General features: G+C 37.7%; 1 protein-coding gene and 1 pseudogene across 1 annotated transcript; both read right to left on the reverse strand.

The window, feature by feature from the left end:
* Window positions 1-1,257: 1,257 nt before the first annotated feature.
* Window positions 1,258-5,674, reverse strand: LOC125468752 (annotated as a pseudogene).
* A 6,304-nt stretch (window positions 5,675-11,978) lies between these two features.
* Window positions 11,979-19,254, reverse strand: LOC103937195 (protein ENHANCED DISEASE RESISTANCE 2). The gene is given in 22 exon segments (XM_048565101.1): window positions 11,979-12,225; window positions 12,309-12,410; window positions 12,537-12,632; window positions 12,793-12,936; window positions 13,024-13,074; window positions 13,196-13,297; window positions 15,109-15,281; window positions 15,384-15,447; window positions 15,607-15,920; window positions 16,018-16,164; window positions 16,413-16,484; window positions 16,578-16,643; window positions 16,714-16,811; window positions 16,931-17,031; window positions 17,117-17,163; window positions 17,240-17,348; window positions 17,350-17,371; window positions 17,792-17,853; window positions 17,933-17,998; window positions 18,080-18,133; window positions 18,250-18,324; window positions 18,743-19,254. Coding segments are annotated over 22 exon segments (2,211 nt in total). The 5' UTR covers window positions 18,896-19,254; the 3' UTR covers window positions 11,979-12,132.
* Window positions 19,255-26,239: the final 6,985 nt, after the last annotated feature.

Consider the following 26,239-nt stretch of genomic DNA (forward strand, 5'->3'; position numbering starts at 1 on the left):
CTTGCAAAAAGTACATACATACTGATGTTTCTCGTAGGAAGCATTTAAATTATTTTAAAACCCAAAAATATTCTCACTAAAAACGGTTTCAATTATTTCAAAAACACTTCCCAACGAGTTTAAGACATGCCATTAAATTCCAACCACAATTGTAATTTGTACTATATATTTGAATTTTCAGAAGCGTTTCTTTGGATTTCTCGTTATGTTTTGATTGTAGGGACTCAGATAATATGTCGGTAATTCTATACATAATGTTGTAGAGAGAATGTATTTTTCAAGGGTTGTGCTAACTTGACCTGGGTTTGATCATTGGCGAGATTGGTTGCATGATTGATTAAAATATTTTGTGGAAAATTTTGAACTTGCGTTTGGTATGAAGTGACAGGTCCTTGGAAACCCTACTACCAGTTCGTGCATGCAGCATCTAGGGATGAGAGGACGATATATAAATATTGGGTCTGATACTAAATTGTAACTTCGTATGATCCTGTCGGTTAGGTTAACATATTGTAATTTTGAGTTTGTACGAATTCTAGCTAAACATGTTGTATGTCAGTTGATTTGTGTTTGACACTAACTCGACTTTGTCATTATTTTTTTGAGAAAAACAGTACGGTATTCATTTATAAGAAACTATAGTACAAGAGGAGATGAGCATGAATGACCTCATCAAAACCATGGTTTAAGTTAATCAAATTTTTGAGTGTAGGAGCCTGTGTAAGTGTTAACACAAACTTGCTAATTTCGTGTTAGCTTTGATTCGTTTCGTATTATAAATTATCATCCCTAATCTAATACTACGCTAATCACTTAAGATTACTTGTTTCAAACCCAAGCCAGGTTAAAGCCTTTGCAAACTTGGCCCAATTTTCAAGCTGCTACGTGTTCAACATATTTGAGCTAACCATCCTCATGTTTTATGCATTTTGAAACGCACCCAAGAACCAACTAATTTCTACCACCATATTAGCGGACGACGATTCAGACTAAGCCATGCAATAAGACATCCATAACCAGTATCGAGCTTGTCATTCATAAGAGTCGAACATAAAGTTTCTTACTTATAAGTGAATCTAATGACGAAACCAACTAATTATTAGTTACATGATATTTTATGAAAATACAACGGTGAGCAAGAAAATTTAAACATGATAAGGTTCCAAGGAAGTTCAAGAAGTTGGCGCTTGCATACAAATTAAGAAATGGCATTTCTGTAAGGAGCCATCCTCCTTGCAAAGAATACACTATTTGATATGTGAGCATAAATTTTCCCTTGTGTTTTTGATGAGTAACTTTTACAGATAACAGACTTCGAATAGACCGTATGGACGCAGCAACGAAAATAGTAACATGTTTTGAGCTATATTTGGGAGGGTGAGATTCAAATATAGAACCTCCGAATTTAGGAGTAAACGCTAATAAACACTCATCTACAAACCGAAAAAAAACTACAATTTGCCTTTTGTGATGGGCTGGATTTTCTTTTTTTGAGTTGGATAACAATTCAATCACACCACAACGGATCACGCTTCACACGACTAGTCCTAAGAAATTATATCATTTCAAGAACATGGTGCACCTCTCTTTTTACATAATTTTTTTTCCATTTTTTTTTACTTGCTGGGAGTTCATAGTTTGGGCACCCTCCTCATAAGGATTTGATTTATTTAGATTTTCTGTGTGAAGAAAATCACGGTTTTACAAGAACTGATTTCGATGCATCCAATTGGTTAAGTCTACATGTTCCAAGAAGTACTTCGGCAGTTCTTCTTCAGTGTTGGCCTGCAAAATTTTTTCTTACTTAGGAATCACTCACGGTAGCTTGTATCACAAGGTACAATGAAATTTTGAGAACATCGTTTACCTGTATCAGAAATGCCATTTCCATGACCAAATTGTTGAGGTAGCCTAGAACAAGATTTGCCACCCCCCTTGCCACTGTTGAAGACCCGACATTGATCTGAAGCTGGTATCAGAAATCTCATAAGTTAGAATTAGATAAAATGCCATGATTCGGCCTTAATCTGAAATGTCATTAGCATATTCAACTGTCACTTAACACGATAAAGGGTTTGGTAAAGTGGTAACTTACCTCAAGATAGTTCATCCCACGGAAATAATGCACTTCGAGCCGTTGCCCTACCAAGCAGGCTTTCTTCCCTACACTCTGCTTGACTATCCATGATCCCTAAGAACACAAATAGACCAAAGTAAACGGTTAAATATGAAAAATATAAGTGTTATACGAATATATGTTCTTGAGGTACTGACCTTAGAAATGTATGGTTAAACAGTTGAATATGAAAGATATACGTGTTATACGAATATAATGTTCTTGAGGTACTGACCTTAGAAATGTATGGTATTAGCTTAAATCTCGAGTTCCTATAGGAATCATCTCCATTGACAAAGTCATGTAGCAAAGGAGTTTCCTCCAGAGGAGTTTTCATCATGTAATAAAAGGCCAAGGTATGCATGCTTGTTCCGGGTATCTGATTTATCAAAATGTGTACTGAGTTATCTGCTACTTGATGATGATTGCAGTGCTATTACTTTATGAAACTCGAATCAAAACTTACTTGCATATTAACAATAAAGAAAAACTCTGATCCACCTCGTTCTGCATATTTCTGCATGCATCCATCCAATAGCTTGTATAATTAGTACTTTATATGCAGGTATGTGGAATCAGGTTGCCGAAAAGTTCATGTATAAAAAATAAAAGGTACTAGAAGAATTGATGGATCGGACCTGAACAATACTACCATAACGGCTGCTAATATCATCTTCTCGCTTGTCAGATCTTAGCCAATCTACACCAACCAGTTGCATCAAGGTGCTTTTTGCCTTGATCTGTCACAAAGAAAAATTACTCAGTTCATAAATTAAAGAAAGCTAACACCAAGTTCACTTTCGGAATAGATAAATTGGCTCTTAGATCTTTGAAAGAAAAGGATCCGAAAGCAATATTTCAAGACATGTCCTAACTAGAGCATCAGCACCAGCAAAATCAGTATATGATATTACCACCGATTTATCCCATCTATTTGGAGTAGGTTATGCAAATCGTATTCTGTATCTGTTTTGCTATTAACTCCATCCGGGGAATCTGCGTTCACTTAATTATCAAGATCAAGGTATGAACTAGCAAGAATGTGCATGTCTTTCATTTACTTCTTACATCAGAATCATTGTTTTAAAAGGCTCGCCTCAGGGCACGCCTAGGTGGCCTCTGAGGCTGGGCGTTAGTGTTCCCGCCTTTGTTTTGAGGGAGTGGGCGGAGGGCTTCGCCGGAGCATGCCTGGGTGGCAGAGGCGCGCCTCAGGGCGTGTGGGGTGTTCATTTGAGCGTTTTCTTTCTTCAAAATCCAGGTTTTCTGAAATGTTTTCTGCCATTCTAGTTTCAACGAAGAATGAGAGACCTTATCTCTCCAAATCCCATAAATTTCCATAATAATTGCTCTACTTAGTCTTTATTTCATTTTAAATACCCAATAAATACTCCACTCAACCCTTTATTTTCGCCATTTATTTCATTTTAAATACCCTATAAATGCTCCGCCCCATTTATTTCATTTAAATACCCTATTAGTACACCACTCAACCCTTTATTTTCCTTTAAATTCCCATAATTATTGTTTTATATCATTTAAATACCCTATCACTACTTTACTCAGCCTTTATTTCCTTTTAAATTACTTATAATTGCAACATTCAGCCTTTATTTTGCTTGAAATTTTCCTGTAATTGTGATCATTCATCCTTATTTTCCTTGAAGTTCTCTATAATTCCTTACAATCAAATAAATAATTATAACATTTTGAGACTCTATGACATAGTTTCCAAGTACAACTAGACCTAGTAATAAAGAAGATGATATTATCTTTGATTTAGTTATAGTTATAATTGTTTTTACAAAGTATTATATTGTTATAATTATAATTTTATATCAATATAGATTAAAATTTTAGGTTCCGTGAGGTTCACTTCCCTAATAAACCGTCCTGTCATAAACTTAACCAACTTCTCAGAAATTCTTGTTTTCCAATTCCAGCGGAGTCTTTGCATGATTACTCTCTTCCAAATTTTCTCAGTTGAGAGGAAACTATGATATTGATCCGGCCAGCAGAGCTACGCGTATATCTTACCTTTTACAGAGGTGCCTAAAACTTTTTCCACCACCTTCTGCAATTGAAGATTGACCAAAATACTAACACTCGTTCGAACCACATCATGTATTTTTGAAAAAGTTCACTTCTACTTGGAAAATCAAGCATCACATGGTACATAATCTGAGTTTCTTCTTCACATCTGCATTTCCTTAACCTCTTAATGGTAAGATGCTCAACGCATCGTGCAATAAGACCATCTTAATCAACTCTTAGATATTATTTACTCCATCTAACAGAGTAGATCAGGTTTGCAGTCAAATTATGCTTCATCAAATTTGGTTGGTGTGTAGTAATTGAATTACAATTTACAACAGGTTCTATGCAAGTCAAAATTACTACACATAATCTAGAACTTTCAAGGAATCTTGTTGTATTTCAAATTCTTTGGCTTCTTCTAAAACATAGCCTAACTGAAAAATAAATAGTTACCTTCTGACGATGTTGTAAATAATTTGGCCCGCGTATCAAAAATGAAGAAGGATCGGCTGATCCCCAGCTGCAAGGTAGAGCACAACTTGGATCCTTTGAAGGGTTGCCCCATAAGGGCAGACATTATTTTCCTTGGACACCTCTTGTAAGTCCGTACAACCCTTCTTTTGAACTGCAGTGTAAGAAATTTTAGGCCAAAATAATCAAAATATAACCGAATACACTAGACATCCCCATCCATCCAGAGCAACTTATGCTGATGAAACAAACTGACCTCTAAGTTCATGCAATCTCTTCACGAGAATGGCAGCTGATGACAATTTGGGATGTTGTATACTCTGCAGATCCAGTGTTGACACACATAGTCAGAAGATAATAGATTGTATTGCAACAGTGTGCATGACAGAATATAAAACTTGACAGGAACAATTGGAAGCGAATATTGAGTCTGAAAATTTGGATATCTAAGAGATAGTCTTGGTGATCAGTGAAGTTACCGGGGGGTTCTGTTCCATGCTCATATCTGAAGGCCACTCGTTCTCGAACTGGTCATACTCTGTTGGTTCTGGAACATCAAAGAACTCGTCTGCAGCATCGTGCAGCCCCTTCAAACTTGTGTGACCTTCTGGTTTTTCCACCTCATCTTCCACGAGAACACCCTCCTCTATCTCTTTGACTTCTCCAGGGTGCTGAACTTCGGTCCTGATATTCTGCTGTCCACTTTGAGATAATCTGATCTCTCCTGACATGTCTCCGGACAAGAATTCAGGGGAGCTAGTTCCAGCTTTTGCTCTGAACAGCTCTCTTAATGCTGCGAATTACGGAAACAATGAAGGTTTGCATCGACAAGAACCTGAAAATGGAAAGGGAACAAAAAGTGCAATCCTAAGCAAAGAATGGAAGGGTACCGGCAACTATCTCAAGCATACGGATGGTAATGCATCTTGCTGATGAATGGACTAAAGGAAGGAAGAAAAGAAGAACAATCATATATTTTGTGTTGACATTAGGCGAAAATTTTCAGGAACAGTGTAGAATTTATCGAATTCAACTCTCATGACACAAAGTAGTTAATATTAATATTGCACTGTGTAGTTGGTCATTCACTGTCTCTAAAGTCAAACATTAATCTGCTACACATTTGTATTTCACGCACCAACAAATCACAGTTTTGGGGTTAAGTGTTGGTTGTCATGTACCCATGGAGTAGTTACTCGAAAAGACCGCGTAACCTTCCATTTTCAAAAGGACATATTTGCCCTCGAACTCTGCAGCTTCTCATTGTTGATACGCGACTATTAACATAAATTCTCTCCTGCTCGCTAAGGTGGCGACCCGGCCCGGCGCGACAGGCGGGTGTGGGGGTGAAAGTCGTAATATCCAAACAGTCATACGCAATTTGCGTGCGAGCATGTAGAAAGAGCCCATGTTGGGGCAGGACCCACATAACATGGTCTACCTTGAACGCTTATGACGTGGCGCTGATGGGTTTGACTGCATACGGTGGAGCCCACGCAGGGAATCAACTGCTCAATGCCAACTTGGCTGTGTGCAAGTTCTAACTAAAAGAGAGCACGAGACGTGGGGTCGGGTCACGTGACTCTGCCTCGGGATTCGTCTTCCCTTGCACACTCACTTCTTTGCCTACTTGGACTTATCATTGCCCGCCACGTTGAACGGTCTTACTTTTCTGAGACGAAAGCGTCGCGTACCATTGGAATTGCTTTTTCCTTTTTTAATTTTTAATTAGGAAAATTAATGAAAAAAAATTTAAAAACTTTGAGTTTTAATAAAAAAGATAAAAAAGTATTATGAGTAAATAGTACTATAAATGACTTTTTAAAGTAAAAATGTATTTAACGTTAAAAGTTAATAGTATCAAAAGTTTTTCGTTAAGATTCTCTTTTTAATTTCCCTTTTCATTTTAGATGGAATGAGGATCCTCTCCGGATCCTCTTTGTGAAGATTCCGGGAATCTTCCAATCACATCCGTTTATTGTACATCGTGCGATTAATTTTTATCAGGTATTGTTTATATTTAACTTTAAATAAAAAGATTTACAATGATTTCTAACCGGATGATATACAATAAACGGATGTAATTGGAGGATCCCCAAGATAATCACAATGAAGATCCGGAGAAGATCCTCATTGTTTTAGGGACAAGGATTCTCTGCCCTCCCGTGTTCTCCTGTTTGTGTGGTCACGGTTAAACCACGTCAACATTTTATATTACTATTCATTTTTGTCTTATTATCTCTATATAAAAAAAAATAATATAAAATATTGACGTGGCTTAACCGTGACCACACAAAATACGAGGGGCATGGGAGGGCATCGGAAGTGGGAGGGCAGACAATCATTGTCCTTGTTTTAGATGGGCAGTGGGCCATGAGCACAAGGCTTTGTGGGCCCGGACAGAACTGCCGTACAATGCATTGTTGGCGACTAAATTGTGACGTAGGGCCCATATGTGGGCCATATCTAAAAAAAATCAGTTCGTAGTTTTGGAGAGTTATTTATGAAAAGTATTACTCACTCTTTTTTTGGTATTTTACGTCTTATGCTCGTAACAATTGAGCTAATAAGGCAAGCAAAGTTTTTACCAGAGAATGGGCTCTTATTGAATGCCTGCTTGTATTTGCACATGATTTGTAACAAATAGCTTTTTTCGTGTTGATAGCAATTAAAGCTCTTCTCTGCTCACTTATATTTACTTGAAAATTAAAATGAGCGTGCGAGAAATAAAATAAATGTGTTGATAGCATTACTCTTTTATTTACCCCGAAATATCGTGGGTTCTGCAAAGTGTTCCTATTTTATTTTGTTTTATTAAGGGATTGTTTGATTGATTCGCTATTCAAAATAGTTGTATAAAGAAAAAGGTTGTTTTTCTAAGAACAGGACTCTAACCATGTGCATAATGTTCGACATTATGCGTATACCAACTATGTAAAAACCTATACAAAACTGTGTAGAGAAATGTTCAGTTTGAACCATTCTATCTAAAGTCAACCTGAAGTTTGAATGCGAGGACAAATCATATTAAAAAAAAACACATATTAAACTTGAATTAACAGATGATTAATTGTTTGTTCCTTAGGTCGTACTATAGGCTAGTGTTCTTAATTAAGTTAATTTGGAAATCAGATGAATCATCATATGCCCAGGGATTCAATTTGTGACATGTGGTCGAAATCGTCGGTTGCTTAGGTCGTTTTCAAGGGTTTTCTCACCAAATAAACAAAAATTTGTATGTTTTTTAATGGCATGTGCCCATCTTGTAAGTAAGGTAATAAGGATTACAAAACCTACCGTAATTAGAATCCTAACCCGATTCTCCTACACCAAGTTGCCCTATTGGACGGGAGGATTTAACCAAGTTAGGGTTATAACGAACAAACATACATAGAAAAAGTTAAAGAGAATAGAACTTTGTGTTGGAATTTAGCATGAAGAGTTTCGTGACTTACGTCCCTTTGTACTTCTTTAATGAGATTGAAATAAGCATATTAAGCATATAACTAACGTTCTTAATCATTTAAGTTATATAAATCAGATGTTGAATTTCATTATTAAATTACTTTTAAGTAAAACACACACAATGTTTAAAATATTAATATAGTTGGAATATTGATATGCAAATTTATGGAAATATCGATATTGATATCGGTTGTCTTTGATGAAAATTATGAAAATTGCAATAGATGGTATAATTCAAAAGTTTGAAATTTGTAATGAGTTTTATCAAATTTTTTATAGTGAATCAGTACATGTCATTAATATTAATTAATTTTTTTATATCTCACCAATAAAAGGTGAAGTTTTCATTTCACTTTCTTTAATTTTAATTGATCTTTAATAGTGAATCACTTTCTTTAATCGATCTTTACTTTTTCAAATACTTCGTTGAAAATTGATAATTTTATAGATATTTTAAACCTTTGACATACATAATTGTACATTTAGTAAGAAAAACAACTGAAAACCGTTAGAGATACAGAGTCTGTCACGAGAGTCAAAAATAAACTCACCGACGATTTAGGATCCCCAGTGTATCGGTATTGGGGCCCATCAAAACCTTCCGTAACGGGTAAGACACAAAATTTGTCAGACCCGTTCACCTCTCACTCCCGGTTACTCTCCCCACTCAAACTTCAAACCTGCTATCGGCACCGACACGCCAGCTCCATTCCCGGTTACATTCTATTTATATATTTTCCGGTTGGATATTTTGACTCTGATACATATTTGGACGGTAAAATGTGCTTAATTTTTCGTTGGTTGTCGTTGTACGTTACACACAGATGACGTGGAACTTGTTGGGATTTGTGCTGAAAGTACAGGAAAACCGATGGGGTTGAGGGCGAGGGATTGGGTGTGGTTCATTGTAGAGTGGTGTCGTGGGAGAAATTTGTCATTGCTGACCGGAACACGGATGGTACATCATGTATTTTTATATAAATGGTAGGAAATTATATTTTTTAAATTATTAAGTTATTAACACACATATCACTATTTGTATAGTAACACATGATGTACTATTCCATATTCCGATCATATTGAAAAATCTATTGTCTCGTAAGTGCCCATAGTAAATGCATTGATTGGTGGGAGTGGGGGACCATATGTTAAGCTATTTGTTCGTCACGTGACTTACATTTGACATAAAAGGGACATCTGTTTTTGTTTTTTGTATATTGGGCTAGTGAAGTCTTCGTACAAGGGGGAATGTGGAGAGAGAACTAGGACTGTCTTATCTCTTTTTTTTCATCCTCTCTTTTCATATTATTTTATTTTGTCTTTCTTTTGTTATAAAAAAATTAATATAAGATATTGACGTGGTTTAACCGTGATCGTTCAATTAGGAGGGAAGGGAAGGGGAGAAAAAAAGAAGAAGGAAGGGAATCCTACTCCATGGAGAGGAACTATCTTAAGTTAAAATGTACGCCAGTACTATTCATACATTTTTTTATCATTTTTGTTTATTGATTTTTTTTAATTTATTTGTTCGACAGTTAAAAAAAATTGAGAGGCTTGTGTAAAAAATAAAAATATATTGTTTTAAAATGTACGGTAGTGCTATTCACACACTTTTGATAATTTTTGTTCATTGATTTTCTTTAATTTATTCGTTCGACAGTTAAAAAAATTGAAAGGCGTGTGTGAAAAATAAAAATGTATTGTTCTAGCATTACTCATGAATAAATAATTGTTATGTATTTTAAATAGTAAATTAGTTGTTTGTTAGTTGTTGTCACAGTGTCAACCTTTCTAAAATAAAATTTCTTTAAGAGGTGGGCATTTGAACAATGAATATGTGAACGGTGTTAAAAAAATCGAAAAAAGTCCGCTTGTGCTCAGTTAGTTCGTTTTTTTGTTTCGTCACTTAAAATTCAAATTGGACTTGTTATATTAACAGTAAGCCAGTCCTCAGAAATAGGCAACTCAATCCCTTTAAAAAATAATTAATTTCTTTTTTTTTATTGTCATTTTTTAATTTTAGTTTATACTTTGTATTTTGGCTTATTCATCTTAGGAAAGACTCTAAAAATCTCATTCTACACTCCTCATAAATGTATTTTTCTTTCTAAATATAGAAAATTTGGAGTGTAGAATGAAAAATTTAGAGTGCTAATAACAATTTCCTTCGTATTATTGTTGTTATTATTTGATTTGATAACCATGTAAGTAATAGTAGCGTGTGAATGAATTGTTTGTAAGTGTTTTTAAAATGGCTGAAAGTGTTTTTGAAACCAATTCTTAATAAAAATGCAAATGAATCTTAGAAAAGCATTTGAAGTGCTTCCTGTAAAAAATACATACTAATGTTTCTCGTAGGAAACATTTAAGTGATTTTAGAACCCAAAAATATTCTCACTGAAAACGGTTTCAATCATTTCAAAAACACTTCCAAACCAGTCTTAAAACATGCCATTAAATTCCAACCACAATTGTAATTTGTACTATATAATTGAATTTTCAGAAGCGTTTCTTTGGATTTCTCGTTATGTTTTGATTGTAGGGACTCAGATAATATGTCGGGAATTCTATACATAATGTTGTAGAGAGAATGTATTTTTCAAGGGTTGTGCTAACTTGACCTGGGTTTGATCATTGCCGAGATTGGTTGCATGATTGATTAAAATATTTTGTGGAAAATTTTGAAGTTGCGTTTGGTATGAAGTGACAGGTCCTAGGAAACCCTACTACTAGTTCGTGCATGCAGCATCTAGGGATTAGAGGACGATATATAAGAATTGAGTCTGATACTAAATTGTAACTCCGTATGACCTTATGGGTTAGGTTAAAACATTGTAATTTTGAGTTTGTATGAATTTTAGCTAAACATGTTGTATGTCAGTTGATTTGTGTTTGACACTGACTCGACTTTGTCATCATTTTTTTGAGAAAAATAGTATGGTATTCATTTATAAGAAAATATCGTACAAGAGGAGATGAGCATGAATGACCTCATCAAAGCCATGGTTTAAGTTAATCAAATTTTTGAGTGTAGGAGCTTGTGTAAAGTGTTGACACAAACTTGCTAATTTCGTGTTAGCTTTGATTCGTTTCGTATTATAAATTATCATCCCTAATCTAATACTACGCTAATCACTTAAGATTACTTGTTACAAACCCAAGCCAGGTTAAAGCCTTTGCAAACTTGGCCCAATTTTCAAGCTGCTACATATTCAACATATTTGAGCTAACCATCCTCATGTTTTATGCATTTTGAAACGCACCCAAGAACCAACTAATTTTTTTATTTCTATTTGTATACCACCATATTAGCGGACGACGATTCATACTAAGCCATGCAATAAGACATCCATAACCAAGTATCGAGCTTGTCATTCATAAGAGTCGAACATAAAATTTCTTACTTACAAGTGTATCTAATGTCGAAACCAACTAATTATTAGTTACGTGATATTTTATGAAAATACAACGGTGAGTAGGAAAATTTAAACATGATAAGGTTCCAAGGAAGTTCGAGAAGGTGGCGCTTGCATACAAATTAAGAAATGCCATTTGTGTAAGGAGACATCCTCCTTGCAAAGAATACACTATTTGATATGTGAGCATAAATTTTCCCTTGTGTTTTTGATGAGTAACTTTTACAGATAACAAACTTCGAATAGACTGTATGGACGCAGCAACGGAAATAGTAATATGTTTTGAGCTATATCTGGGAGGGTGAGATTCAAATACAGAACCTCCGAATTTAGGAGTAAACGCTAATAAACACTCATCTACAAAACCCATTCTATCGAAAACAAACTACAATTTGCCTTCTGTGATGAGCTGGATTTTCTTTTTTTGAGTTGGATAACAATTCAATCACACCACAACGGATCAAGCTCCAAACGACTAGTCCTAAAAAATTATATCATTTCAAGAACATGGTGCACCTCTCTTTTTACATAATTTTTTTTTCCATTTTTTTTTTAACTTGCTGGGAGTTCATATTTTGGGCACCTTCCTCATAAGGATTTGATTTATGTAGATTTTCTGCGTGAAGAAAATCACGGTTTTACAGGAACTGATTTCGATGCATCCAATTGGTTAAGTCTACATGTTCCAAGAAGTACTTCCGGCAGTTCTTCTTCGGTGTTGGCCTGCAAAATTTTTTCTTACTTAGGAATCACTCACGGTAGCTTGTATCACAAAGGTACAATGAAATTTTGAGAACGTCGTTTACCTGTATCAGAAATGCCATTTCCATGACCAAATTGTTGAGGTAGCCTAGAACAAGACTTGCCACCCCCCTCGCCACTGTTGAAGACCCGACATTGATCTCAAGCTGGTATCAGAAATCTCATAAGTTAGAATTAGATAAAATACCATGATTCGGCCTTAATCTGAAATGTCATTAGCATATTCAACTGTCACTTAACACGATAAAGGGTTTGGTAAAGTGGTAACTTACCTCAAGATAGTTCATCCCACGGAAATAATGCACTTCGAGCCGTTGCCCTACCAAGCAGGCTTTCTTCCCTACACTCTGCTTGACTATCCATGATCCCTAAGAAAACAAATAGACCAAAGTAAACGGTTAAATATGAAAAATATAAGTGTTATACGAATATATGTTCTTGAGGTACTGACCTTAGAAATGTATGGTTAAACAGTTGAATATGAAAGATATACGTGTTATACGAATATAATGTTCTTGAGGTACTGACCTTAGAAATGTATGGTATTAGCTTAAATCTCGAGTTCCTATAGGAATCATCTCCATTGACAAAGTCATGTAGCAAAGGAGTTTCCTCCAGAGGAGTTTTCATCATGTAATAAAACGCCAAGGTATGCATGGTTGTTCCGGGTATCTGATTTATCAAAATGTGTACTGAGTTATCTGCTCCTTGATGATGATTGCAGTGCTATTACTTTATGAAACTCGAATCAAAACTTACTTGTATATTAACAATAAAGAAAAACTCTGATCCACCTCGTTCTGCATATTTCTGCATGCATCCATCCAATAGCTTGTATAATTAGTACTTTATATGCAGGTATGTGGAATCAGGTTGCCGAAAAGTTCATGTATAAAAAATAAAAGGTACTAGAAGAATTGATGGATCGGACCTGAACAATACTACCATAACGGCTGCTAATATCATCTTCTCGCTTGTCAGATCTTAGCCAATCTACACCAACCAGTTGCATCAAGGTGCTTTTTGCCTTGATCTGTCACAAAGAAAAATTACTCAGTTCATAAATTAAAGAAAGCTAACACCAAGTTCACTTTCGGAATAGATAAATTGGCTCTTTGATCTTTGAAAGAAAAGGATCCGAAAACAATATTTCAAGACATGTCCTAACTAGAGCATCAGCACCAGCAAAATCAGTATATGACATTACCACTGATTTATCCCATCTATTTGGAGTAGGTTATGCAAATCGTATTCTGTATCTGTTTTGCTATTAACTCCATCCGGGGGAATCTGCGTTCACTTAATTATCAAGATCAAGGCATGAACTAGCAAGAATGTGCATGCCCTTCATTTACTTTTTACATCAGAATCATTGTTTTAAAAGGCTCGCCTAGGCGGCCTCTAAGGTTGGGTGTCAGTGTTCCCGCCTTTGTTTTGAGGGAGTGGGCGGAGGGCTTCACCAGAGCGCGTCTGGGCGGTAGAGGTGCGCCTCAGGGCGTCTGAGGCGTTCATCTGGGCGTTTTTTACTTCAAAATCCAGGCTCTCTGAAATGTATTTTGCCGTTTTAATTTCAATGAAGAAGGAGATACCTTCTCTCTCCAAATCCCATAAATTTCCATAATAATTGCTCCACTTAGTCTTTATTTCATTTTAAATACCCTATAAATACTCCATTCAACCCTTTATTTTCACCATTTGTTTCATTTTAAATACCCTATAAATACTCCACCCCATTTATTTCATTTAAATACCCTATTAATACTGCACTCAACCCTTTATTTTCCTTTAAATTTCCATAATTATTGTTTTATATCATTTTAAATACCCTATAACTACTTTACTCGGCCTTTATTTCCTTTTAAATTACTTATAATTGCAACATTCAACCTTTATTTTGCTTGAAATTTTCCTATAATTGTGATCATTCATCCTTATTTTCTTTGAAGTTCTCTATAATGGCTTACAATAAAATAAATAATTATAACATTTTGAGACTATATGACATAGTTTCCAAGTACAACTAGACCTAGTAATAAAGAAGATGATATTATTTTTGATTTAGTTATGGTTATAATTGTTTTTACAAAGTATTATACGGTTATAAATATAATTATATATTAATATAGATTAAAATTTTAGGTTCCGTGAGGCTTCACCTCACACCTCATGCCTCATGCCCGCCCCCCCCCTCTTCCCCCCTTTTAAATACATCGATCAGAATGGTCACCTCTACTTCCCTAATAAACCGTCCTGTCATAAACTTAACCAACTTCTCAGAAATTCTTGTTTTCCAATTCCAGCGGAGCCTTTGCATGATTACTCTCTTCCAAATTTTCTCAGTTGAGAGGAAACTATGATATTGATCCGGCCAGCAGAGCTACGCGTATATCTTACCTTTTACAGAGGTGCCTAAAACTTTTTCCACCACCTTCTGCAATTAAAGATTGACCACAATACTAACACTCGTTCGAACCACATCATGTATTTTTGAAAAAGTTCACTTCGACTTGGAAAATCAAGCATCACATGGTACATAATCTGAGTTTCTTCTTCACATCTGCATTTCCTTAACCTCTTAATGGTAAGATGCTCAACGCATCGTTCAATAAGACCATCTTAATCAACTCTTAGATATTATTTACCCCATCCAACAGAGTAGATCAGGTTTGCAGTCAAATTATGCTTCATCAAATTTGGTTGGTGTGTAATTGAATTACAATTTACAACAGGTTCTATGCAAGTCAAAATTACTACACCTAATCTAGAACCTTCAAGGAATCTTGTTGTATTTCAAATTCTTTGGCTTCTTCTAAAACATAGCCTAACTGAAAAATAAATAGTTACCTTCTGACGATGTTGTAAATAATTTGGCCCGCGTATCAAAAATGAAGAAGGATCGGCTGATCCCCAGCTGCAAGGTAGAGCACAACTTGGATCCTTTTGAAGGGTTTCCCCATAAGGGCATACATTATTTTCCTTGGACACCTCTTGTAAGTCCGTACAACCCTTCTTTTGAACTGCAGTGTAAGAAATTTTAGGCCAAAATAATCAAAATACAACCGAATACACTAGACATCCCCATCCATCCAGAGCAACTTATGCTGATGAAACAAACTGACCTCTAAGTTCATGCAATCTCTTCACGAGAACGGCAGCTGATGACAATTTGGGATGTTGTATACTCTGCAGATCCAGTGTTGACACACATGGTCAGAAGATAATAGATTGTATTGCAACAGTGTGCATGACAGAATATAAAACTTGACAGGAGCAATTGGAAGCGAATATTGAGTCTGAAAATTTGGATATCTACGAGATAGTCTTGGTGATCAGTGAAGTTACCGTGGGGTTCTGTTCCATGCTCATATCTGAAGGCCACTCGTTCTCGAACTGGTCATACTCTGTTGGTTCTGGAATATCAAAGAACTCGTCTGCAGCATCGTGCAGCCCCTTCAAACTTGTGCGACCTTCTGGTTTTTCCACCTCATCTTCCATGAGAACACCCTCCTCCATCTCTTTGACTTCTCCAGGGTGCTGAACCTCGGTCCTGATATTCTGCTGTCCACTTTGAGATAATCTGATCTCTCCTGACATGTCTCCGGATGAGAATTCAGGGGAGCTAGTTCCAGCTTTTGCTCTGAACAGCTCTCTTAATGCTGCGAATTATGGAAACAATGAAGGTTTGCATCGACAAGAACCTGAAAATGGAGAGGGAACAAAAAATGCAATCCTAAGCAAAGAATGGAAGGGTACCAGCAACTATCTCAAGCATACGGATGGTAATGCATCTTGCTGATGACGGATGTAGATATGATTTCCAGAATTTCCAATCAATAGCAAGCATGTGTCTCACAAGTGATTGTTTCCCTTCGTTCACAGGAGTTATAACATATCCTCCACCTGCATTTTTACAGAAATAATATTCATATAGAAGTTATCTAGGATGAAAAGTAAACCTAAAAAAGAACAATTGAGTTGCAGATGAATGGAATAAAGGAAGGAAGAAAAGAAGAACAATCATGTATGCTGTGTTGACATTTATTTAGCAGTTGAAAATAGTTCACGATACGGAAAACAGAAGAGCATTTAGCAAATATCAAGCCATATATGTAAGTCAATAAGTATCTCTAGCTCAAAGCATACATTACTTTTAAGGCAAGCACGGACATAGCCTCTTTTTGGTGGACATTTCTTGTGAGACGCAGAATGGTAGAGGATTACTGTGACAAAACCAGATACAGAAGGTCAGGGGCAGCTATAAAGTGGCTCAATAGCTTCATGTTATGGTTTAGATTTTTGAAGAATTTCATTACCATATGTTCCATCATCCTCCCTTCTCCAATAGCGACGCATCAGTAGATCTCTTCGTTTCATCCCCCTGTAAACCATGATGTGTCATATAACAGCATATATATTTTATATAACTCTCTTTAACACGGTTTGAAATCTAACCAGGTAGCCAATCAATGTATAACTGCTGGTGAATAATATCTGTATGACCATCAAGGCTCTCAACCACGCTACCCCGGTAGTAACAGAAATCCCATCTGCAAGACGCTTGGTTTGAATAACAGCATATTTTTATTTATATAATTATATAAACCAATACAATGTCATCAGAAACTCCACTGTATAAAAATGTTGAAATACATGTCAGTGATCTTACTCTGATCTTGAGGGGCCAAGAGACAAAAGAGTCCGGAAAATGGCCTCCGAAGTTCCATCAACTACTCCTACTGCCATTATAGCCGGATGATCATCCCAGTGCTGAAGTTATGGACGTCATTGAGGTAAGAAAAGTAGACAAAAAAGTACAAAAATCAAGAATTTGTATATCATAAGAGAAGCTCACCCTTCCACAGGAATCCCAATCTTTTGCTTCTTTGAAAAACCGTAGTCCTGCAGCAGAAGAGATGAAGTTTTCACACATACACATTCAGTCACTTGCAATGCAGATAAGAACATGAAGTCTTACCATTCTGACAACCAAAAATTTTCCATGGTGAGGGAGCAATAACATCAGATGTCATTCTTTCTGTGTGCATCAATGAGCTAAAAGTCCGGTCAACAGAGTTTTTGCATTCATGTCCTCCTGGAACCACTCATTCTGTCAAAACAATTAAAGTATGAAAAGAACTGTGACTGTAGATTTGCAAAGTGATACAGAGTTACACAAAAAAGTTCAGCCGACTTCTTCAAATCTAAAAGAACATGTTAATTGTACTCGCTACTACCTCCAATTAATATTGTTTTTCTTTCTTTATAAGTAAAGCACTTGGAGATTCCTACAACCTATGTGACATGTAAAAATGCACAGTAGTTCAATCAATTCAGAACAGAATATAGTTCAGGTTTGCAGATAGAATATAGTTCAAGCAATTTTATTGTAGCTTTTAAGACCGAGATATTCAATCCTGAAAAAAAGTTATAACCGCACAGGCGTGTATAATTGTTACAATGAATTTGTACGGGAATATAAGTTAGTAACTATGAGATGAAATGTGTCCAAGGTGCAACCAATATATACCTCAAAGATGGCCATCTTCTCTTGGAACGAGCCACAAAATCCTGTGCTGTATTCGGACACACCTGAAAATATATAAAACTTATTATACATATCATGAAAATATAACTACTATACCAATGGAGTGACTTCGCAGCATGAAACCTTTAATGCTGCATCCTGCCATGAACGAATCCATTTTGCTGCTTCTTCTGAACTACTTGCTCCCAACTATCAAAAGTTCAAATTTCAATTACGTATCAATACAACGAAAAATCCAAGTAATGATGTATGACTTGGAATACACCCTACCTTGAGCCTATCGTTGTTATTGGAAGTATTGTAGAGCGTGAAAACAAAGAAGCCCTGCAGGTTGCCCAAATCATTAGATATTTAATGCTGAGTTAAAAAAATGTATCTGTCACATTGCAACAATAATTTATCCAGAATCTCTGAAAATCATAGGGTACTAAGGTCCATACTTTTCTATGAATGCTTGCCCTTCCATTATCCGTAGCCCGAATGCAGCTATCTATTACCGCACTTGTAACTGGTTCCTGATCAAGGAAAGTTTTCAGTGAGCATTTCTACTGATTTTGTACCAACAAAACCCTTGCTGAAATTGCAAAATTAAGGAATGCTGAAAAGCGTCACCGGAGGTAAGATGTCACTGTCATCGAGCATGTAAGGAAAAAAAATGAATTCCAGATCGGCACAAAACCATCTAATCAAATTATCAAACCACATATTACATCTGCACAAAACCAAAAATCAATGGGACATGGAATTCCACATCAACGAATTTTCACCGCACATACACTATCATCACATGTCATAGGCAACATGTCATAACAACACAAACAAAGACAACAATGATTCTGCAACATGGTTTTCACTTCAACTTAGAACTTTTCAAAGACAGGCCAGAGAAGAACAAAAAGCACAATGAGACGAAGAAGAACAAAAGAACTGTACCACCGAGTCCGAAGAAGGTTTGGCTTTGAAGCTCCTGAGGCAATTATCCTCCAGAATAAAGTACCTTTTGCGAGAGTGTTGCAGCCCAAATCGATTGGACCCGATGACATAAAGCCAACCTTCCATTTTACCATCATTCTGTGAGATACCCATTTGAGCAGAAATCACAAGACGCGCGCTTTTGATTTCCCAAAATCACTTGTCGTCGGAAGCGGCTTTTAGCTTATCAAAATTGCGTGATTTTTTTTTTGTTTCCTTTCTCCTTAATCCAATTTGTAATGCCAGAACCAGTAGAATCCGAAAAAAAAAAAACAAAAAAAGGGAATGTGCCCAGTGGGGCAGGAAAGATGAACCTCTGATCCCAGCAAAGGGAATCAGAGAATCAATACAGAAATTTCAGAGCTGAATTCTCAGAGCAATGCTCTGCGCTTGCCTTTCGTGCCACTTTTTTCTTTCTTTTCTGTATATTTCCTTCTCTGTTTCTCCTCTCCCGGTTTGAGAACAACTGACTTTGGGGTATTTATACTTTGTACGATTCAGAGTTTGGTTGTGAGATTACTGTTTTACCCCTATTTCTTTGTTTTGTTTTTTTTTTTATTTTTTGGGAAAAAATAAAATAAAATATATTATTTCTCTCCATCCTCTTACATAATTTGAAAATATTATTCTTCCTCCATGGAAAATTTGAACTTAAATTTTCTAAATTTTATGATTTGCTTACAAAATAATTGCATATTATGCATTTCAAACAAATATAAAATGTATATTATATTCCCAAAAGGACATATATAAGTACCTTCTATGTGTTGTGGCTTCTCTGTCATTCCGCTTTCCATACACTTTTATATCTTTCTATTTTGTGCGATCACGATTAAGTTATGTTAAAATTTTATATTAATAATAGTAATATAAAATGTTGACGTAATTTAATCGTAACCGCACAAATAGAAAATGATAAGAGTGAATAGAAGGTGAGAGGGCAGACAAGCCAGTCCGTTGTGGATTCTGGGTTTTCAAGCTTGACTGAAGATGCTTGTCAGTTGTCACTATCATATATTAGATGGAAGATACATGTCACTATCATACATCATGAAGGAGGATACATTTCATTATCATACATCATGAAGGAAGATACTTGTCACTATCATATATCATGGATTTTCAAGCTTGATTTAAGATAATTGCCGATACAGTTGAGCAGTTTGTAACTTTGTATTGATGAACATTTGGTAGGTTGTTTTAGCCATGTGCACACTTAAGAAGGAGAAGGCTTTTCAATGATACGAATATATCGTTACGGTGGTGTTTTATGCTAATGATATATTCCATATGTAGGTTTCTTTAGACATAATGTTGTTTTAATATAGAACGCAACAGTTGTAATGTATTTCTATCATGTAAGTTTTTCTCTTTTAGACAAAAATAGAAAATTAAGTAGGATTGTAAAGTTACGATGCATTAATTAAATTTCCAATAATTTAATGACAAAATATAAATGGTACCAATCAGAACGGGAAAAAGGTAAATTTGGAATATTTGATCACTTTTTTTTATTTATTTAAAAACACCATGTAGGTGTGACACTCTAATCCATAAAAAAAGATGATGAGTTGTAGAGTGATTAATGGTGGAAAAAACCATAGTTAAGCTTAATTAAGTTACTCTCAACTCTCAAGAGCTTCTTTTGAGTACGATTTTTATTTGTTTATTGGTTGGAAGAGACAAGATTCTGTGTGCTTTTGTTTTGCTTAAAATAAGAAAATTGAGCTGTTTAGATCAAATGGATTCCAAAGCCTCTCCAAAGGCTTTTCTGGCAGTTCCTCCCCCAAAGTGCTTCTCTGGCTTTTCCTCCCTTCCTCGGTCCTTTTACCAGGTCAAAACCCTATCCATTCGCAAAATCTTCTTTAAATCAATAAAAAATGGAAAAGGGAAGAAAAGGAAAAAGAAAGTGTTTATAGCCCTATGTACAGCTTCACAATCACACCAAAGGCTAGGAAGATCATGTGTTTACGAGAGTAGATTCTTGAATACAATACTCATCAATGTTAACACTAGTTTTTCTTTATTAGTTACGTGACAGGAGTGATATTAACGAAAGATAATATTCGTGATTACATGTCAAAATTTTCAGCTTATAAACCAATCTCACTACCATGAAAATATACATCCTCAAGAATAAGACTAAAAATTTCACTGTTGATGTTGATGCAAATTTCGCCATCTTCAGTTTTGACGAAAATGCACCTGCAAAACAATCAATACCTTTGATCAGAGACCTAAGCCTCATTCGCCCATGAGGTGTTGGGGGGGGGGGGGGGTGGGGTTTGGGGTTAAGTCAACGAATTTCCGATGCCTAAGTTAGTTTCTCTCAAAGAGTAAAGTGTTTAGGCCTTTTTTAGGGTTGCAAAAGCTCTGAAAATTTGATAAAATATGGGGTATTTATAGGAATAGGGCTAGCCATAGTGTTTAATGGAGAGATATTCTCTAAATATTCTCAAGATTTAAATAGGAAATAATATCTTGAGATAATGATGTAATAATCCTAATTTATTACTTGATTGGAGTTAATCTTCAATTGGGAATGTATTAAAGATAGGATTTGGGTAATTAATCCTTATCTTTAATTCCTTGCTAAGGGCAGGTGAGCTGTGGGCAGTTGTATTCAGCTGCTGAGACCTCCTGGGGTGTGAGCTGCGTGTGGGAGCATCTGAGAAACCATGCCCATTTATTGAGGGCAATCTTGTCTTTCTTGAATAAAAGTTCACGTGTCGCCTCTAGAATTTTTGGGATTATTTTAGGCTCCACAAATACCCCCACACCTACTGTGCTGCATGCAGGAAAATGATAATAGGTGTAGGAATCCCAAGCTGCTTAGGCTTGTAAAATTGTTTCCCAATTTGAAATTGATCTTCTTTCTTGATTTGAAGATAGACTTCTTCTAGAAAAGGAAAATAATTGCCCCCAATACCTATTTAATTTTGCCTTAAGCAATGGATTAAATAAATTTGGAGAACAATTATTATTCCAACAAGAAAGAGAAGTCACAGGAAATCTTTATTCCCCCACCCCTAGCGTTCTTCTTTTCTTGCCCTTGCAAAGAGTCGTTTCTCGTTGTTCTTCTTCTTCTCTGTGCCGCTACAAGGTAAGAAAAATTTGAATTTTCTTCTTCTTGAATTTTTTGGGAGTCTTAGGACTTGAAAAATTGGCTTGGTGGGTGCCAAGAAGGTGTGAATGGCATGGTAGGGATGCCACAGGGCTGTAGGTGGTGCGGCAAGCAGGGTTGGCTCGGCTTGGCAAAGGTGTCGGCGATGCTGGGACGCTGAAAGGTTGGCATGGGTCGGACCTTGTGGGTGGATGGGCAAGGGCCTAGTGCAACATAGAGGCGAGAGAGAGGGAGAGTCCAGCTTAAGCTGGCTCTCGGTCTTTGGTGGCCTGGGTCGCATAAGTCGACCTTGCTTTTGGGGCGCCTAGCGCGCGAGCGAAAATAGGAGGAGGAGGTGTGGGCTTTCCCCCGCTTTAGGTCGGTCTGCATGCAAGAGAGAGAGGATGAGAGGCCTTGGGCCTCACTGGGCTGCTTGCGTATGAGGAAGAGAAAGGGGAAGGAGGCGAGGGCCTCTCCCCTATGTTGGGCCGAAACGACTTGAGTCGTGGAATGTTGGGCATGAGAGAGAGCATGAGGGCCGAGAGGCTTGGCGCGGGGGCGCTGGGATTGCGGTACTTCTTTTTATTTTAGTTTTTATTCTCTTCTCGCGAGTTGCCTTCTAAATATTTTTCTCATACTTTTTGCAGAGACTTTAAGATGTCTTCCTTTGATTGCAAAAGTGACGACTATCCTCCACACTTGTATCATCAAGGTGGTTCTTCCGGCAAGGTGGGCTATTTCAAAGCTGCACATGTCAAGATTAATTCCAACGAGCTATTTCGGGATTTTCATAAGGCGTACAAGCATGCGATTCCATCAGGGGTTTGCGTCAAGCGTGTGAAAGATGACAGCGGCCATGAACCATGTGACGAGGACGCCATTGCTAAAAGAAGGCCATCAAATTCCATCCGTACTACTTTGTGTTGGGATTTACTTTTCCCATGCCGTGTTTTTTCCAAGAGGTGATATGCTCTATGAAATGCGTGCCTACTCAGTGTTCCCCAAATGCAATTCATGCGATGGTGGGATTCTCGAACTTGAGCAGGTTCTTTGATCTTGGCTTTGACCATAAATGAGTATTGGTATTTCTTTGAGATTGGCCACAAGGAAGGTGTGGGGTAGCTAAGATCTTGCCATAGGATGCTCGATGCTTCTAGCAAAGGTGATCAAGGTGGGCGAAAGATACCTTGGAGGTAAGCGAAGAGTGGGAGTCTGACTCTTCTCTTGAGTTGCGTGTCCTGACTACCTTTATCAGTGGTAAGTGAACTGCTTCATTTTTGTCTTGCTTGAATTTTTGTTGAGTTGCTCCATGACTTCAATTTTTTGATCGTCTTTCTTACTTTGCTTAGATTCAGAGTTTGGCTTAACTCTAAGGATTTCGATAGATATGAAGAAATCGCACATCGCTTTGGGTATTCCTGCTAAGTACCATGAGTGACGCTGGCTGCTCAGCCCTCTTCATCGGGAGAGAGGTGGCTTACCTCTGAAGGAAGAGATAAAGTGAATAAAGGATCAGGTGTTGGCTTGCCTGATCGCTGCTGTAGAGCCTGTTGCCAATGATGGTGGAAAGAAAAGGTATTCCTCACCTACTTGTGAGCCTTCGGCTGAGAAGAAGCCAATGACTTCTTCTACTGCTCGTGGGAGCTTGTCTGTTACTGAGAAGCTTGTCATTAATCTAACTTCCCCTAAGAGGGCGGAGAAAACTGTTAAGCTTGAGCTTGTGAAACCTGCTGCGTCGAAGGTGATCGCGTATGTTGCTGAGAGACTTGCCTAGCAGAAGGGTTCGGTGATGCCTCCAGTGTCTGGGTTTGTATCGAAGCGTTCGTCGGAAGCGAAGTCTAGATCGGCTTCTAAGAGGCTTGCCGCTATGAAGAGCGGGAATGTGGATTCTACTGCTAAGGTGACGCCTGGGCCTGTTCCTCATTCTGCTGTGACTGATTCGTCTGCTGAGAAGGGGAAATCTGCTCGCATGGGCAATTGTGAGAGATCCACTGAGTCTGAGGCTGGAGAGTTTCCCGAGGATTGTGCGCTGCTGAAAGCTAACCTGCTTGAGGACGTCGATGTATGCGCCAAGTTTGTAGATAGAGTTAGGAAAACTGTCATCCGCTCAGACTCTTTTACGAAGCGTCCTGCCTACTTGAGGAGGTCCTCTCTGATTGCTACAATGCATAAGACTTTGATCCTAGCAGCTGAGTTTATGCACATTGATTAGGATGCTGTCAAGTGTGCTAAGGAGACCGAAGTGGCATTGGTGGCTCAGCTTCGCTCGGTTGCTGAAAAGATCGAGAAGCTCGAATCTGAACTCGTCGTTTTGAAGGGGTTTGATGTCTTTGCAGTTGGAGATCGCTCATAGGAGGTCGCCTATTTGAATGCTAGGCTTAGCGTGACTCAGGCGATGTTAGAAGCTGCAGAGAAGAAAGTCAGTCGTGTTTTTCCAGTGGTCGAGGACCTTGAGTGTGTCAATTTGTAGCTACGATCTGCTTGTTTTTCCAAGGACGAAGAACTTATCTTCATGAATGCTGAAGTGTCTCATCTCAAGGAGGTTGCCAGTAAGCTTGAGTCAAATGAGGTGGATCTGCAAGTTGCGCTGTCTGTTAGCGGGAACCTGAACAAAGAATTGGATGGGCTGCATGGTGCTTATACTAGGCTTGTTGAGAAGAGTGTGCAGCTGAAGAATAAGACTTGCTTCTTGTCAGGCCGATTTTTACAAGCTTGGCTATGTAGACCATCTTTAGGGCAGGCCGTCAGATTATGAGTTTTCTAAGAAGGACTTTAAGACTTTTTCCATTTCTCTAGTTGATCTACTTGATTTCTCATTTGAGGCGGCCTTTGGTGGAGTAACTGAGGGTCAGGCAGTTCAGGCAGGGGCAGCTGAGGATGAGCTGATGGAAGCTTTGGTTGCTGGGAGCGATGTGGCTGTCGAAGGCATGGCAGTTGAGGAACCAGTGGTTGCGCAGGTTGCCAAAGAGTTGTCTTTTTGCTTAGACTTAGGAATTTTCTTCTTTTCCTTTTTGTTCTGCTTTATTTGAGCTTTGTTGATCTTTAAGCCGGTTTCTTAATTTGCTAGAAATTTTATAAATAGCTTTCCTTGTTTTGCTTCAATCTTTTAGTTTTGCCATGTTTTTTGCAAAACTTTATCCTAGGATGTTCTGCAGGGTGAGCTGCCTCAATAAAGTAGCCGATCCTACATCGTTACTTAGGTTTCAGCTTTGTCTTCGGGGCTTCTAGAGCTTTACTTGCAAGAGGAAAAATGTGTGATTTCTAACTTATAGAGCCGGCGGCCGAACTCGTTGCCTCCGTAGGAAGCAGGCGAGTTTGCGAAGCTATTATAGCTGTGAATTTCGGCTTTGTTTAGCTTCGTGAGCTTTAGCCCTTCTGAGGTGTATTGCGAAATTTTTAACCTATAGAGTCAGCGATCGAGCATGTACTTTGCATAAAAAGCAGATGAGTTCGTGGGGCCACTATGGTTGTATTCCAGCTTTCGAGCGGCTTCTTGAGCTTTGGCTATCCCGGGGTATGTTGCGAGATTTTTAACTTATAGAGCCGTCAGTTGGACTCATGTTTCTCGTAGGAAGCAGAGGAAGTCCGCGTAGTTGCTATAGTCATACCTCGGCTTTGTCCCAGTAAAACTTAAACTGTAGACAGTCGGCCGGAAGCAGTGCTTTTAAGTAAGTAGGCAAGTCCGTATAGTTCAGCATAAGTCTCAGCTTACAGATTGCCTCGGGCTGCCAGCCGTTAGGTCATTGGCCAGGCGTCTTACTTACAGAAGTAGATGACCCGCGTAATCACTTCAGGTGTCGTCTCTGGCTCTCAGAGGTGTTTTAGGCATGAGGTGTAGGTGAAATCGCGCCTCAGAGGCCATATCCTTTCAAGTCGCAACTTTGATTCCGCAGGTTGCTTAACTAGTATTGCAACATTTTAAAACCAAGTCAATTCATGAAGATTTGCACGTTGAGGACGAACCATCTTGTCACGCGAATTCTTTCATGGGCAAGGGTCCCGCACTTAACATATTTTTGGTTAGAGACCCGGGATCCCGTAGAATTTAATCATTTAGTTGGCTAAGTCTATTCCAGTGGAAAGATTGTGGCCAATTCTAGGAGTCATTTGGCTTAGGTAGTCGTTGTATTCAGGGGAAACTGAGCAGTCATACCACCCATCCACATCTGGATATTCGGGATTAGTTTACCTTCTCGTATTGGAGATCACACGCCATGTCTGAACAAGCATAGGTTGTATTTTGCTTATCATAGGGGTGGTTGAGGAATTAGTTTACCCTCTGATGTTGGAGTGCTTACGCCATGTTTGCAGGGCAATGGTTGTCTTTTGCTTGTCATAGGGTTGGTTAAGGAATT

This window comes from the organism of the source record quoted next, unplaced genomic scaffold (assembly GCF_019419815.1).
Source record: "Pyrus x bretschneideri cultivar Hongxiangsu unplaced genomic scaffold, Pyrus_bretschneideri_v1 Contig4, whole genome shotgun sequence".
In the NCBI taxonomy this organism is placed as follows: domain Eukaryota; kingdom Viridiplantae; phylum Streptophyta; class Magnoliopsida; order Rosales; family Rosaceae; genus Pyrus; species Pyrus x bretschneideri.